General features: G+C 38.8%; 2 protein-coding genes across 2 annotated transcripts in view; one reads left to right on the forward strand and one right to left on the reverse strand.

Moving 5' to 3' along the window:
• The window catches only part of PTX3 (pentraxin 3), a 17,337-nt gene extending 16,937 nt beyond the window's left edge, over positions 1-400 (reverse strand). The window contains exon 1 of the mRNA XM_018571340.1: positions 138-400. Coding sequence (XP_018426842.1) covers positions 138-246 — 109 coding nt within the window. The 5' untranslated portion in view covers positions 247-400. The remainder of the gene's footprint in view (positions 1-137) is intronic.
• Positions 1-17,535, forward strand: part of LOC108799478 (ventricular zone-expressed PH domain-containing protein homolog 1-like) — a 116,481-nt gene that overhangs the window by 37,534 nt on the left and 61,412 nt on the right. Inside the window, exon 4 of the mRNA XM_018571341.1 lies at positions 15,995-16,161. Coding sequence (XP_018426843.1) covers positions 15,995-16,161 — 167 coding nt within the window. The remainder of the gene's footprint in view (positions 1-15,994; positions 16,162-17,535) is intronic.

The following is a 17,535-nucleotide window of genomic DNA, read 5'->3' on the forward strand; positions in this document are numbered from 1 at the left end:
TATATATATATATAATTATGTATAGAGAGAGAGCAAAAAAGAAGCATTCATGCAAAACAGTTTGAAGAACAATAACTAATACCATAAGAAACAAAAAGTTTCTAATAGTTTAACATTTTCTCAAATTAAGTACTTGCCTTCTCCAGTCACCAGTATCTGATTATCCAGCTCTTGAACATCTACAGCAATAGTCAGAGCAGAAGACAGACATAAAATTGCACAAATTATTATCTGTAGTGGCATCATGATCTTCCTGAAGTTAACAGTGAAGAGCTCTGAAATACTGCAGTTGCTGCCTTTTGTAGTGGTGATGTGCTCTAAAGCAAAGCAGAGTGTGACTCTGTTAGGACTGAGGAGGAAGCCCCTTAATAAATGCTATGAGAAAGCCAGGTGAATCAGAAGGGAGCTGCTGTATTGCTCAGTGGTAGTATTCTGTACAATATGATGTTACGTAATAGCAGTCATTTTGGGGGTGGAGGCACTGGAGGTAAGGCAGTTACACAAGCTTTCCTTAATGGCTCATGTGGTGGGTGGATTTAGCCATGCAGTCAAACGTGCATGGGGGTAATATAAATCTTTGGGGAATATCAAATAAAAAACATCAGGGATCTTTCTCCACTCCATATGTGCTTTACAATTTCCTCTCTTGCTCCATGCCTGCTGCTCAAGTCTGGTGTGTTTGTTTTCTTTTTTCTTTTTCTAGTCGTTAGGGGAAAGTTAGAACCTAAACTGATGCTCACATACATTTTCAAATGTATGTATTTTCATTTATTTATGTGACTTTAATGTGCATGTGATATTATCACAATTACCAGAACAAAAATTACATATTATGGATTTTTTCAAGGTTTTTTTATTGTTAATAAAATGTAATATATGTACTCATATGTTTGACTAGCAAAATCTGCCTGTTCTTTAAAGACGAACTTTGACATGCTAGGAGAACATGAAAAGTCAGCATCTAAAACTACACATACTTACCAGCCCATGAAGTCCAGCACATTCTTCCATGCAACCTGTTCTTCTCAGGGCTCTTCCAAGCCGCAATCTTGGATTCTGATGACTAACAGCAGGACCTCTATTGTGTATGTCCATGGTTCGCACTGCAAGCATACTGGTCCTGTACCCTCCCGGGATTACCTATTGGTTACGCTTGTCCCTTAAGTGGAAAAAAAAAATTACCCCATTTTATTGCTCAACATGTGACCACTTGGTCAGCTCTTCTCTTCCACCTCTGAGGGCTGGTGGCGGAGTTTTAAAATGAAAGTTGGCCCACTCCGGAGACTCCGCCTCTCTGTACACCCCTGCTGTATTACATAGTTACATAGTTACATAGTATTTGGGGTTGAATAAAGACATACGTCCATCAAGTCCAACCCATATAGGTCCATGCCTCATCTCATTCTTAGGGATACTGGTATCCCTGGATATTACACTCCGAGCTCTAGCAGGTTCATATTCTCTGGCTGCTTTAGTTATTATGTCTGCCCCCCTTAATCTTATTTATCTCTTTTTTTATGTTCCCTTGAGTTTTTAACATAATTAAAGTTTTCTCCCGTATGGCACATCTTCTCATCATGTGGGAATAATATTTGAGCATTAATTTGAAAATGATGTGCCAAATCCCCATAAACACAGTAGCAATTAAACACCCCTTTATAGGGATTAGATAGCTGTAAACGAACTAATTGTATAATGTATAGTCATCCCTACAAGCCACCAGCCTAGATCATACTTAACACTACATATACCAGACAACGCTAATTCTAGACACTTGGGGTAAATAGGTTTTGTTTTGCCCAGTAATGTGTCTGATTTAGAAATTCTTCAATTTGCTCTAGTATCTGTGCATTTCCATTTAAATCATATTAGTTAGGTACTAATTGTACTACACCTGTTAATTAGTGGCAAACATATCGCTGCAGAGGAGGAGAGTTAAAGTGGAACTATAGCCATAATGGGAAAACATTTCTGGCTGCCAGACTTTTATTACAGAAGAGACTTTTCTGTCTTCTAACTCCACTCCTCCTAAACTTACCCTGAGCTGTGCACAGTAGTTCATTCATAGCTATATGCCTTGGTGCCATGATGTATCAACTTCTGTGCGCATGCGCGGGAGTTACATCATCCGGAGCCAGCCAATTAAGATGGCCAAAGTTGCCAAGCACAAAAAAGGCAGGGCGAAGATGTAAGCTCTGAAATGAGGTCTTGCAGACAAAGCATTGATGGAGGGGACGTAATTCTTGCAGACTTTAGTTCTGTTTTTTACACTGATCCTGACTGAATAAATGGTATATTTTGAAACTTGACATTTAAATGAAACCTGCACTGAGAGGATGTGGCGACAGATACTACTGACTTCTCTATCTGAAATTGCTATTTGCCTGTATAATATGCACATGCAGTGGCCTTAATACTATCTGAGGTACATACCTGAGACAAGTATACAGATCAGGAGTTCTGAATCTCCTTTGTAATATTAATATTTGCCTGGGAAAATACAGTATTGAAGTCAAAAAAAGCTAAGCAAGTAGTATTTTTTGTAAATGTGGTCAGCAATATCAACCTGTAAGAAGGTGTAACAGGGTTAGTGAAATTGACCCTACTTTCTCATTGTGGAATGGTAACAGAGGTTCTGTTCTCTGAATGGCGGAAATGTTTTCCCCAACCTGTTTTTTTCCTCAATCATGTGAAAGAAGGCCTGTTTCTGAGGTGTGAATATCATTAGGCACAAATAGCTGAAGAGTAAGGATCTCCTTTCGAGTAGAAAGAGAGCAAACAAGGCCCACTGTAGGAGTTCATTGAGATAGTATGAGATATAGTAGGGAAAGGTATAAACACCTATTTGGGAGTGTAGATTTGCTTCCCCTATATTCGGAGGCTTATAGCAAATACCCAGTTATCCTAACACCTAGGTCTCTGAACTCCCTTTTTAGGACACTCCAGTTTCCTCCTATTTTGTCATTGGTGCCGATGTGCACCATGACAACGGGGTCGTGCCCAACCCCATCCAGTAATCTGTCAATTCGTTCCGCAATGTATTGACAGCGATAATCCCTAAAGAAGCTGCTGGCAATCTACAGATAGAGATGGGCTGGGAGGGCAGACTACTAGAATGTACAGGTTGCTGTACATCATGTTGCTGAACTACCATAGTAAACTAGTAAGTATTCTGCGCACATATGTAGAAACAATAAATGGCATTCTTATATTTTTGGTTTACTGACACTGTAACTTAAGGAGAGCAAAGTGAAGTCACTGCCCTGGCTGTGTTGTCTGATAGGGTTGTGTAAATCTCAGGATTGAAATTCTTTTACTGTAAGTGACAGTATAACATCACTCCATCTGCCATCATCTCACAGCTGTATGTAAAGGCATCAAATGGACTTCACAAATATGGAGCAAAGAAAAATCAGGCACAAATAATAATTTCTACAGGTCCATCAGGGATGTAAAATAGAAGCTCCGTTAATAGGGGGATGTTAAAGTAGAAGCAAAGAAATCACAATTACTCCTGTTAAAGGTTTCTCCCCCTTTGCTCTGATCCACCTTTTAAAAAAAATTGCTTTCTGAATGCTTTTTTTACCCTTTCATTTTTTCAATGTGGTCATACTGTAGGTAGTAATGTGGAGGCTTCTGAATATCAGGGAGCCATGATATCATCCCACCAGCATCCATAGGTCTTAGACATTGTTGAGGCATTGAGAGAGAGAGAGTTGCGAGTTAGAGAGTCACGCCCAGCAGCTGCAGAGAAAGAAAGGAATGACCTGGAGGAATGGAGTTTTGTGTTCATGGTACTGCATAGAAGAAGTTTAAAAACAGGTATTTATGAAGCAATATATTAGAAAATGTATACAGGGACGAACAACTTTTTCATATAAATATGTTACTCAATTAGCACAAAGGATGTTAATCCACTTTGTGTGCAACACACTTCACTATGCTGTAAAAAGTCTGAGCAGAGGGGAGAGCTGTGGGAGGGACCCAGCAGGACCACCCATTACAGGCTGCCTGCAGAAAACTACAGGAGGGGGCGGAAACAAGACTAGCCACCCTGCACAAGGAGAGAGAACAGAAGTGATGTCATTATTACAGGAAGCTCCTGCATGGAGGAGAAGTTTCACACTGGATTGCTATACAGATCTGGAAAAAATACATAAAGCGCACCAAAAATCAAGTAAAACATACACATGCCTGTTATATTTAGACAGTTTGTTTCAGGATTTCAGCTTTAACGAGTCATAGATGGCTAAATGAGTACAGCAGCTACAATGTTACGTTGTCAGTTTTTAAATAGAAACTCCACTTCCCCTGTCCTTTTATTCATCCCCCCTTACCTGTTTTGCAGGGTCTTCTTCATAAAATCTACTCACCAGCACTGTCCTGCTGCAATCTGCTGCTCAGCTGCCACATGCTGGGTCGCACGCCGCATCTTCCCTTTCTATGTCACTGGGAGCCAGCTGTCTCTTCTGGGTTTTTCTAATCAGCCCTTGACACTTTGCTAGGTCTGCCCTCTGGATGCTGTGCGTCCGTGTTGGAGCAGGACACTTCATTTTCGTCTAGGCGAGAATGGAGGCAGGGGGGTGGGCTGAAGTCTAAAAATGTTGGCAAACAGCAACTATGGTCTTCTAGTAATGCTTACTATAGTGTCATTCGTATAGTAAATATGTGCTCTTACTGTATATGCCCTGTGTACTGTGTTCTTTAGCTGTGTGTTGTGTGCACTTTAACTAAAGCTGTCTATTCTTTGGCATTGTTGCCGTGTCTGGTTGCAGTCTGTCTGTGTATTGTGACTGTGCAATGTGATTTGAATGTGATGCTCTGTCTGTGTGTTTTCAACTATGTCCTGTCTGCATATTCTCTGTTTTTTGCTCCAACTGCTTTTGTGCTTTGATTGTGTGCTTTGTCTGTGTGTGCTTTGACTATATGTGTGCTTATCTTGTATGCCTGACTTGAATGCAAGTGTGCTCTGACTGTGTGCATTCTGCCTGTGTGTTCTCTGACTCCATGTGTTCTTGGTAAGTGTGTGAGTCTGCTTTTCATTGAGTCTGTGTGTGTACATATGCTCTACTTATCAAAAATCTTTTTTTCTCACCAAAAGTGAAAATATATATATATATTCTGCCAACATGCATGTCTATAAGCACAAAATATTCTCTTTTGTTGTTTAGCCTTTTGGTAGGGTCCAATTGTAGACATTGGCACCCAAGAACTATTTATCAACAATTGTTTATAGGGAAAGGTATAAACACCTATGAGGTTATTTCCCTCTGTTCTAGTGACTGTGGCCACCAGCACATACAGAGGAGTGACTCTCCCCAGTGGGTACACAAACTGCAAAAAAAATTGACAAAGTTCCTAACCCTTTGCCTTTACTTAGACTTAAAGCTGTAAATTGCTGAAAGAACTGAACAATTTATTGTCAATTGTATGCTTGATATGATGATCGAGGTATTGCTATTTTCTGCATAAAGTTCCAATGCATTCAGAAGTTTCCAAAGTCTTTAGTGGCCATCTCAAAATAATTTGTTGGTGCGAAGTGAAGTGAGCGGTGGTTTAAGAGAGGCATTGGGTGAGGTGTGAAAAAGCTGCATAAGTGAACGCCCACCAGAAGAAGGAAACATATCTCTCTGGTTATAGGCTCTGGGACAGAGCTAAAAATACTTAGGACTAGGAGGATCTGTGAGGCCTCCTGAAATGAGACCCAAGGGTGAAGGCCAGTGCAAATCTGCAGAGGGATGTGTTTGAGTCTCAAACAGCCTTGTTTAAAAGAACCCTCTGAATGGTACAAGACATAGCTTGTGTGCTGGCTAAGTATGGCACCTGGAAAGCCTACAATGTAATGAGAGTTGGCTAAGCATAATATTGTTTTGCAAGCTATGCCTGGAAAGAAAAAACTCAATTGTTAAAATATCAGCTTTAAGATTCTGATAAAAATTGTATTATCAAACAACATGATAGAGGAAGTGGACACTCCTGAATTTGCTAGGGCAACAGGTACTGAACTCAGAATAAGGTGCCCTTCTGCCTCAAGGAAAGCAATAAAATAATCTGGTCATACTGCAAGGATTAAATGCTCACTAAGTCTAGGGGTAGAAGAATAAGCTGTAATACTTACCTTATTCCCTGCTGTGGTAGGCATCCACCAGGCTGTGCGAAAAGTCCCCCAAAAGCCTCTTCTCTAAGGCACTCTGGTGGTCACTCTATGAAGTTATTACATGCAATGCAGGACCATTTAACAATGAGAGCCACTCACAACCTGGTGCATCGGAGAGAAGAAGAGAGGCCAGAGGTTGCCAGAGCAAGGAATACGGTGAATATTACAGCTTGTTCCTCTACTCTTGGATTTAGGCTTCATTCTCACTTGCCACTTTCATTTTTGTGCTCTTTATGCAGAGAAAAATCTGTCAAGCTAGATACTGTGTTCATGCTTCTAGATGTGTTAAATTACGCGTGTTTACGCCCATTTACATGCATATGCATTTAGATGCACTTGGTACCAAATCCTAGCATCAAATCACCTTTACATGCATTTTGGTGTGTTTAGAAGTTACAATTGATTCATGGACACACCTGACTTCTATTTTTTCTAAACACAGCTAAACTGCAAATAAAAGCATCTTAATGCAGTGTGAATAGATCCAATGGAAATCATTAGATGCATATATATGCATTTAGAAGACTATTCCAAACGCATATAAATGCTAATCGAATTGCACCTAGTGTGAATGTAGCTTTAATGAGCAGTTAACTCTGGCAGGGAGGGAGGGGGCGGGGGTAATTCCTGCAAGGGTATTTTTTCTTCCTGGAGCTCAGCTTTAAAAATAGTTTTGAAGCAGACTTTTGTTTTATGAAAGGTGATTATTTTTTATGATGTCATTCAAAATTGTGCTGGTATGTGTTTCATAAAGGATATGCTAATCATATAATTGTACAGCAATAATCCTGCAGGAAAATGACATGCATAGTTTTGCTCTAGGAAACTACATATAATAATGTTAAAATACATAAAAATATACATGTACAAATTGTTACCAGTACTTGTTCTGTTTCCATTAATGCACAAGCTGCGGGAAGTGTCTAACTTCATTCATAGAGCTAAATACAGTGGGGCAAAAAAGTATTTAGTCAGCCACCAATTGTGCAAGTTCTGCCACTTAAAAAGATGAGAGAGGCCTGTAATTGGCATCATAGGTAGACCTCAACTATGAGAGACAAAATGAGAAAACAAATCCAGACAAATCACATTGGCTGATTTGGAACAAATTTATTTGCAAATTATGGTGGAAAATAAGTATTTGGTCACCTAGAAACAAGCAAGAGTTCTGGCTCTCACAGACCTGTACCTTCTTCTTTAAGAGGCTCCTCTGTCCTGCACTCAACTATAAATGTATTTTAAAAGCAATTCCAGTCAAAAAGTAAAACCCATAAACTGCTAATTCTCATACAGAGAGAACATAAGTACTGTACTAAAACAAGCAGAAACCTCCACAGAAACAGAGTCAATATAGTACTGCCCCAAACAGAAACATGTCTGCAGAGACACAATCATTACTGTACTGACACCACCAGAGATATAATTGCAGACATATTGACACAAGCAGAAAAGTGCCCACAAAGACACAAACTGTACAAGAATGACACAAGCAGAAACCTCAGCAGAGACACAATCAACATCATACTGACATTGCCAGAAACATGTCTGTAAAGACAATGTGTACTGTACTGACAAAACAAACATGCCACCATAGGTGACGTGTTTTATTGATACTGTCTGAAATATGTCCACATACACTGGAACCGCACATACCGATACAGCCAGAAATATGTCCATGGAAACAATTAGTACTATACTGACACAAACGCCGCATGTTCTCCCTGTGCTTGCGTGGGTTTCCTCTGGGTACTCCGGTTTCCTCCCACACGCCAAAGACATGCTGGTAGGTTAATTGGCTCCTCTCTAAGTTGGCCCTCTATGTATGCATGTGAGATAGGGACTTTTGTAAGCTCCTTGAGGGTAGGGACTGATGTGAATGTGCAACTATGTAAAGTGCTGCATAAATTGTCAGCGGTATATAAATACCAGTAGTAAATAAATAAATAAACCGGAGATATATTTACAGAGACACAAGCAGTAGCATACTGGCACAATAGGATCACACCCTCAAAGACACAATCAGTAGGGTTCCATCACACATGAAGCATGTCTGCAGAGACACAATTTGTAGTATAGCAACACACAAGAGGCTGCAGGCAAGCATCAACAATGGGCATCCAGGAATGTCAACACCTTGTCTGTAGCAATGCTGGCACACTAGCAACCTGGCAGTGATTAAACCCTTTCTTTTTGGCTTTCATACAGTACATCTCGTACTATCTTTACAGACTTCAGACAGTTGTCCACATAGTTGTGCACTAATTTTCTTCAGATCTGTCCTGGTCTTCCAGTGAGCACACACCCCAGTAGAGAGGTCTGGCCCAGCTTTAGGTCTTTAAAGTTACCTTTGAAGGCAATTGGGGGCACTGAATTAACATCTATTAGGGTCTGTAAGCCTAAAGACAAACATAAGGGGTGCAGAACTGAACATGCAGGGCAGAAGTGGTCACTGGTGGCTGTGGTACCTTAGGCCTATATGCATAATTACCAACATTTGAAATTAAATAGGAGGTACACACTGGAAGGATTGTGTTAACCACCAAAGGCTTGTGGGTGTGTCCAAAATTGGGCATGGCCAATAAAGAAGGTGCCACTTCATTGCATATGGTTTGTAGTGTGACCAACTGATTTGCCGGGGTGCAATAAGCTGGATCAGCAACCAGGGTTTTTGCAGTGGAGTCTGTGATGATTCACTCACCTTGAGCAGTATACAGATTTTTTGTAGGAGTTGGTAGCTTTGAGGCGAGTGGTTTTCACTTTAGCACATAGTTCTGAGGTCAAATTGAGATCCTCGGAAGTTCATCTGTCACAGCTAATGCACAATGTGTACCAAAGAGGTGACTGTTTGAACTCGGACATCATGGCTCTCTATTTGTTTCCTTCTGCTATATTTAACACTCTGTCCTCTGCTCTTTAATTAACATGGAAATTATTTAAATAAATAAAGGGAATGTTTGAAGTTTTCTGTAATATGTAGGGCCCTTGATAAAAAGAAACAAACAAACTCCAGCCAAAGGATTTTTTTCTATTTTAATAAAGTGGAACTCTGGGCAGGAAAAAATCATATTGGTAGTTTCCCCACCCTACATTGCATATACTGTATGTATATCTCATTTAGTGAGAGGGACCTTAACAGAGCATAGTACTTTCCTTATTCCATGATCCTGCAGGGTCCCTCCATGCGAGGTGGCTGGTTTCCCGAAGTCGCCCCTCTTCTGCAATTATATAGCCACTACCTCACCAACATCATCACTTACAAAGCAGGACCAGTGGTCCCACATTCTGGTGGAGAGGGGTGAAGACTAGTGTGCAGGCTGCTAATGGACTGAGGTGTAAGATCAGTACTGTATTTGTCTCCAAATAAACCCCTAGATAAAACAAGCAGTATATTATGTATATCTGTGAAAAGGGGGCTACCAACATTTATTTTGAGCTCAAGCTCACAAGCTCAGATTTGGACTTTTGATTTTTGACAGTGTGAGAAAGGATTAGATTAGGATTGCTCTTCCCATTCCAGTGACATCACAGTAATGTAACAGTATAACTCCCTAAGGCTGACACAGATGACCATAAAAACTGACCGAGGTTTTAACCCTCTTCCACTCCATGCAATACAAAAAAAGCCACATTTGCTGGCAGGTAAGTGCTGGCAGGTAAGTGCAAGACGTGTCACGTACTGACAATACTGTATATGAAATTAAGACAGTGGATGATTCCCCAGAACATCTCATAGGGGCACTGTGAACATAAAGTTGCAAGAGGCTGGAAAAAGTCTGTTTCCAGTGAAACAGTGCAAAAATTCCCAAACAAAATTCAGCTAGCCTGCTGAAAAAAAACAAATATAAACTACATCTCTCATTTAGATTAAAAACACATTTGCAAATACAAGAGAAGCCGCACAGAAACGCCAAGGTGCCTTTGTACAGTGTGGTCCCATGTTTCCAGTGAAAGGGGCCCAAGCAGCCAAACACAATAAGGAGAAGAATGAAGGTCAAAGGCTGAAGAATAGAGCAAAAAGAGAAGTAAGAAACTAAGAAATAGTAATTTGTAGGTTTGATCTAACAGATGTGGTATGTTGTGAATATTAAAGTGTGCTCATGGAATTATAGGACAGGAGAGAGGGAAATCATGAAGCAATATATTACACAGAAGACAGCTATGAAATCTTTTAGGTGTGAATGTGATATGGGGAGAGGTAAATAACACCGCAGTCAGTCATTAGTGTGCAGTCTTCCTGAGTACTGTCATCTCCTGGTATTAATAGCATATGATAGCAGATGGTAAATATCAAACAATATAGTGACAGAATCAGGCACCTAGCTAGGTTAAGGTTAGTGACATTCTTTGGTCTATAATTGCCACCCTTGCAGCCCTACAAACTAAACAAAACATCATCAATAGATTTATTGTAGTCCAAAGAAAATGGAGTCCACAGAGATGGTAAAGGAAACTGGGAAGTTTTATTGCAGAATGGCAGAACTGCCTTGACGCATTTCACAGATATAGCGCTCACTCATAAGACCTTATGAGTAAACGCTATATGCGCAAAACACAAATAGAATAGGGATACAATAGGATGCATTTTGGGTCAGTAAACGATCTGGTCTGGAAATGATCTGAATGTGGTGTAAATGGGCCCTCACACTTCCAAGTTTCCTTTACCATCTACATGGACTCCATGTTCTTTGGACTGTGGCAGTAATTCTGCTTGGCAAGGCCGTAGAGTCGGATTTGTTGTGGAGGAGTGGATGGATGCTGTGTCCCCAAGTGGCAGCAGATTCTTGGTATACATAGAGGTTTATAATTGTACTTAAAACAGTTTTTCAGGTTAAACACTGACAGATCTATGAAATGGTTAGAGACATGTTTGTTGCTTTTAAGTAACCGAGAGGGGAATTTATTAAATAGTCAATCCATCGTAAAATTATATTTTAGTTATAGGTTGAGCTAGCTAGTCTGTGTCAGCCCCTAGTATTTGTATATGTCTTGAATCCTCCAACAATAAGATCTCCCTGCCATACTTCCCAACTTTGTTCCTGTCCGTTTATCTTTCCAATGGGGTCCCCAAGAGATAATAGAAGTATATGATCCAACTTTCCAGTAACCACACAAAACTAAAATCTCAGTTTTTGTAATTAACCAGTTGGGTCACCAGTATAAATGCACTAGCAGTATAAAGGCACTTAATTAAACACTTCATTGTTATTAAATCACACATTTTTTTAAATTCTTGTTCATAAAGCAGGCCAGTTAGTGGTATGTACAGTATGTGCTCATTACTTCAAACAACAGGAAAAAGAAATCACATTTGAATGCTTTATATCACTGATTTCATAATTATGCTGTGTTCAATGACTACCAAAACACAGATGCCATCCATATGTTAAATTCACAATTAGACGCCTGGAACAGTTTGTTATTTTTCATCACTGAGCTGCAGAGGCAAAATCTTATATTTGTTTTGTTTACACACATAAACACATACTTGCGGAGTATATTTTTCTGGCTCCAGTGTATTTCCCTTTGTACTGTCAAACAGTGGCAGAGAGCTGCTGTTTTAGATTTTGCTTGCTGGGCCACCTGCTGGTAAAATGTGGTATTACAGTATGTTTACACAAAGTGTCACTGTTCTTCACCAACTTATGTACAATTTGGGATTTTGGAATGGGGCCTCTTTTTGTGAGTACTTGGAAGGGCCACACTAGGAAGGGACTTTCCATTTTTGCTTTCATTTGGACACACACAGTAGACTCAGTGCCAGATAAAATTCCATTGGGTTTATGTAGACGGAGAAGCAAGACCATTACAAATTACATTGAGCTTGAAAGTAGTATTTTTGTTTAAAGTTTTTACATAGTATTAGCACTTGCATTAGTGCATTGTTTACTTATTTCAGATTTCTAAAGGATTGCATCACATTCTAAATGCATACATGAACTCCATTAGTTCTCAGCTGTGTTAAGCCTTTGTCTGTGCTTGGGGAGTTCCAGAATACTATATTACTAAATAAGCAGGCTGCCTTTTAGTGGGAATTATTGACATAGATTTAAAGTATTTGCTACGATACTCCAACATGGTACCCTAATACTTAGGAATTAGCACTGCAATATGGACCAGATTATGTTTTATTTTTATTGTGTTAGTCACTACATTATTGGGGTTTATTCCTTCACGTATCATATGCTATAGCAAATAATTTTTTGGGAGGGGGGATCATATTTTAATGTCATTTGATGCACTCAATTAGATTTTTTGGTAACTATTTTAAAATGAATGGTAATTAAATAATTGTACATAATGAATTTGAAAAGAAACACCATTTATTTGTAGTCACTGTTGTGGAGTAAAAAATGGAATCATTCTATATAATGTATCTAGAATCCGACTTCTTTCTCAGTTGAAAAAACCTTTATTGTTAATGCAAGTACTGAGCGTGAGTAATGAAAGTTAAAAGATGTATCCTGTTTAAAGTTGAAGTGTAATGTAGGCATATAATACCTTACATTGTTTCCTCTTCCCCAATCAACATACAATATTTTTCAATCAAATCATTTTGTTTTTCAAGAAATATCTGTATTGAGACCCAGTACAGCCATCACCAGATCTATATACTGCTCTTTGCTCTGAGATTGATGGTTAGGGCTGGCAGGCTCCTGTAACGCCACAGCTTCCTACCCCAGATATTTTTCAAAATAATTATATGAAAGAACACATCCCCAGAAATGTTTTTAATGTTTTTTTTCCCCTACTGGCCAATGGGTGCTGCAGACTTTAGCTGTTCAGTCCGCTGATTGGTTGACAGGTTGCAGGCACATTTGAAGGGATGTGTTTTTCACATAAAGCTCAGGAACAAAAAGACTGATGGCAGAGCAAGCTAATAGCTTTAATGGCAGGGGCGGGTTAAGAGTATGGATCAGGGGAAGACGAGATTGATGAATGATGGAGATCATTCAGACAGGAAATGAAGGTGGGCTCAAGATAGCTGCTGCAGCTTCAATGGGTTATAGTGTGGAGATGCAAGTTTACAGAGAATTGAGAGTATTCTGTTTGAACATAGGAAAGGACTGGTTATAAGTGTGGGAAAATAAAGGTAAAGCTGGAGTTTAGATTGAGGTTTGATTCTACTAACCAATGTTGCTTTTGCTGTGCATAGTTATTTGTAACTAACAACAACTACAGAAAGGGTAAGGCTGTTGTAGCATGTATATTTTTATTTAATCAAATGCAACTGTTTCCTTCATATGATGATTCATATGTATTCAATCATCAGGGCTTGTTGTATAAAAAAAAACATATGACTGAATAGAAGAAAGGGAATTTGTCAGTGTTTGCACTGTATAAATGAAAGGATATGAGCCAATGCCTTAGCTGTAGAAAATTATTATCTGAAAACTTCCTTTAGTGTAGCAGTGCTCATACTGAACATATAATAACATCTGCAGAGTATTGTTGAAGCGCAGAACTACCAATCAGAAACTGTTTTCATTTTCATTCTTAAAATGATTTTATAAAATGAATGCTAAAACTTTATTTGTTATGGGCAACATCTGACTTATGCTTGCTGCATTTAACCTTTTCGCTGCAAGAACCCTTTTTTTTGTTAAAACATACATTTTAGGCCTGAAGCTTATTTAATTTTCCCTCCGGGATTAAATATTTTCTGAAAGCAGCGACAATGGAAACTAAAATGGCAGCAGTTGAATCGTTTTATGCCACATGATATTTGCTCAACTGTAGTATGTATGTGAGATAGGGACCTTAGATTGTAAGCTCCTTGAGGGCAGGGACTGATGTGAATGTGCAGCATGTAAAGCAATGTGTAAATTGTTGGTGCTATATAAATACCTGTAATAAATACATAAAATATCTATAACCTGTACCACCCTGAGCACTAAAAGGCAATGCTATAGGAGTAACTGGTGCACATTTCCACAAGATGATATTCCTAACAACCATAGGAATTTAGCAGGAAAACAAGCAATGTGTAACCTTGTGATACTGTACGTGTTTGTAAGAAGCAGTATGACAGTATAGGAAAATATAATGGGCTATGTCAACAGCAGCTGTATGCGTTTTAAGTTGTATTACAAATTCCACGTTCTGGAATGCCCAAGATACACAATATACATACAGTACATGACTGATTGTATACAGTTATATTTTATTTAGATGTTAATAGCATGGAGATATCTAACATCAATGTTGATATTTATGGGATATACATGTTTCATTTTGGCCTGTTTTTTTTCTATTTTATGTTTTGCAGGTTTTTTTCTTGTGGATTTTGACACTAATTTGGTCAATATTTTCCATATTCCATTCACTTAAAAATATATTGCAATCATTGTTATATCCAGTGCTTTAATGTTCTGTTCAGGCATATGGGTGGAGTACCAGTCCACCCCACTTCCTTCAGCTGGTAACCTGATGACAGTTACATAGTTAGTCAGGTTGAAAAAAGACACATGTCCATCGAGTTCAACCTATAATACTCTGGGACCTGATCTGGGATCTTTTTGCCTCCTCAATGTATCAACATATCAGTATTCCTCCCAGTCACCAGTCACATCCAACCTTGGAAATTTGTATCTGCATGTTGATAAAACAAGCAGAGCAAAAATAATTTACACAAGAGTTTGGGAAGCTTACCTGTTCCACGTGTGAGGGGCTTGGAAAATGTTTGCTGCAGTAAACTTCCAAGGATTCATATTTCAGCTTACCAATCTTTAGATGTGGTGGCTGCATTAGTTTTCATTTTTCAGACTTTTTTCTTTTATTTTCACCTTTTGATCAGGTTAGTAACACACTTCCTGTCTTAGGGTAGCTCTAATGGAGGAACATTAGAGCCACCCTTGTACAACAGCATTGTCATCTTGTGGAGAGGGTAGTGTTAGATGTACTAGAAGATTTAGATGGACTTCACTAACAAATTAAACCCGAAATCAAGCTAACACTTTATAAGCAGTAGGGATGCACTAATTCTAGTTTTGGTTTCGGTGCCAATACCGAGCATGTACAAGTACTCACCCAAATGCTCCGGTATCGGTGGTATGTATCGGAACTTCAGGTCAGAGGGAGCTTTCCTCTCACCGGCAGTGCTGTGAGGGAACATGGAGCTGGCTTCACGGGCAATCAAGAATCAGGGCGGCGTGTAATGAGTGCCCAGGAAGCCAGCTCCATGCTAGCGGAAGTACCGCTATCAGTACTTGGTATCGGCGAGTACCGAAAGATAAATATCATTACCCGTACTTGATACAGAAAAAACGGTATCGGTGCATCCCTAATAAGCAGTTACATCAACAGGTTATTTCCTTTGCTTTTGGGATAAAGGATGAAAATGACATACTGCCTGGATCACCAGGTTAAAAAAAAAAGGGAAAAAAAGAAAAGGAATGCAGCTGCCAAAATAGAATTGGGGAGATGAAACATATAAAATTTTTGCTTCTGAGTTTAGGTATGCATATAATAACTGATGTGCTTGAATTACCTGTACACATTTTGTAACAACTACAATCACGTCAGTAGTACTTCAGAAAAAAATTAGATTAACTATTATTAGTGGTTTTGAAGAGAACATTGTTTCCAGAGGCTTGTTTGTGAAATCATTTTTCTGACAACTTTGGTTCTGCAATTTGTCAAAGCACTTTGGTATGTCAGACATTATTTAAACTTTTTTCAATAGTCAAACAAATGTATATGAAATATTGTTAGCTATACAGTCCAAGAAGTATATGATAAATAGCTAAGTATGTGGGAAATAAGTTTAAATTGTTCAGAACTGCATGTATCAATGCACAGGAATCTGTGTTCAGTCCAATGCATTGTTCTTTCTTGTAGGTAATAGCATGCTGCTCCGAGTGCTTCCATCAGTCTATGACATGAGGCCACAACCAATACATCATTGCTTGAGGGACCTGGTATCACAGATGTCCCATTTAAATGAAGGCGAACAGCATCACATGCTAAGATTACTACAGGCTATTGCCAAAACCAAACAACCCAAGGTAACATAGACACTGTTGTCCATTGGTATTTATTTCAGTTATGGATGGATATGCCTGGGTTGCTTCCAGTTCTAGGATTAAGATATCTCAAATTAGATTTTAGTTCGGCACCTCTATACTGAGGAATTTATTTTCTGTTGTTGCAGCAGCAAGCATCTTGATCGTCCTGCTGTATCATTTTTAATTAAACCCAAAGATAAATTCTACAGGGTGATTAAAGCCCCCTTGTAATAGTCTCAGCAGAGCGTAGATCCTGGGCATAATGGTGCCAATAGCTCACCACTGGTGTCTCCATAGACAATTAAATAAACATGAGTTCAGACCATTAATTGTCCTCGTGTTTTGTTATTGTATCATCTGTGGGGGAAAACTAAAAAACAATGTTTTTTGTTTTGTTTTAAAAAATATTCGTGTAAATATAAGAATATGAAAAACTCTGATTTACTATTTAAAGGGAACTTGCACTGAGAAAGGGGGGTTGCCATGTTATCAGTGCTGATGAAATTTAGAATCTTGTTCAATATCATCTGGAAAATGTGAAGCTTCCTGGGTTTTATAAAATATTGAAATAAAAAAAATGAGAAAATGAATTGGTTTATTATAAGTGGTAGTGAGAAATGTGCAAAGTGACAAAAATCTACCGATCAGAATTCACCAACCTAACTTCGACAAATCTGACCGGTTGCTATGAGTTACAGAACTTTGCTGCTAAATGAATTGCATAACAAATACAGCTAAATTGGTACATTTTGTTCCAAAGAAAATAAATAAATGGGGGGAGACTGTTGGTGTGTAAAGAGTGTTTTGTATGCTGGCATTTGTCCCCTCAGTTCTGTGTTTTAGACACAAGTTACATGGTGCCCACTCAGCCAGTGTTACAGAAACTGATGTCATGTACCTTTAGTAGAATAACAGGATGTAGAAATGTGTGTTTTTTGGCTGCAATTGATGTGATACTCAATGTTAGTCTCCAGATTGGACACACTTGATCCTTGGCCCTGACTCTGTTTTACTTGGGTGGTCAATCTTCAGACTATATTTATATTGTAAGGTATAATCCGAACTCCCTTTTTAGGCAGCTTTCTATTATTGTAATTTTTTTTTCCAAATTGACAATCAATATGCGGGTTCATTCTCTTCAGCCTTAATTAATTCTGGCATTCTAAGAAAATGCTTAAAATACTATAAATGTTTCCATGTTAAGTCCAGTATATCTTTATTAAGATTGGGCCCACAACAGGCACATGCTAAAATGCTATGTTTTAGTGTGCAGCTGGTGTCTGCATGGCACTATTTTTTTTTCTACTTTATTGGCAGTGTACAAAGTGTACACTACATTCAAAGGTCTCTGCACAGCGGTGCATTGTGCTGCAC

Source organism: Nanorana parkeri, unplaced genomic scaffold (genome assembly GCF_000935625.1).
Source record: "Nanorana parkeri isolate BGI_ZX_2015 unplaced genomic scaffold, ASM93562v1 scaffold1736, whole genome shotgun sequence".
Classification (NCBI taxonomy): Eukaryota; Metazoa; Chordata; class Amphibia; order Anura; family Dicroglossidae; genus Nanorana; species Nanorana parkeri.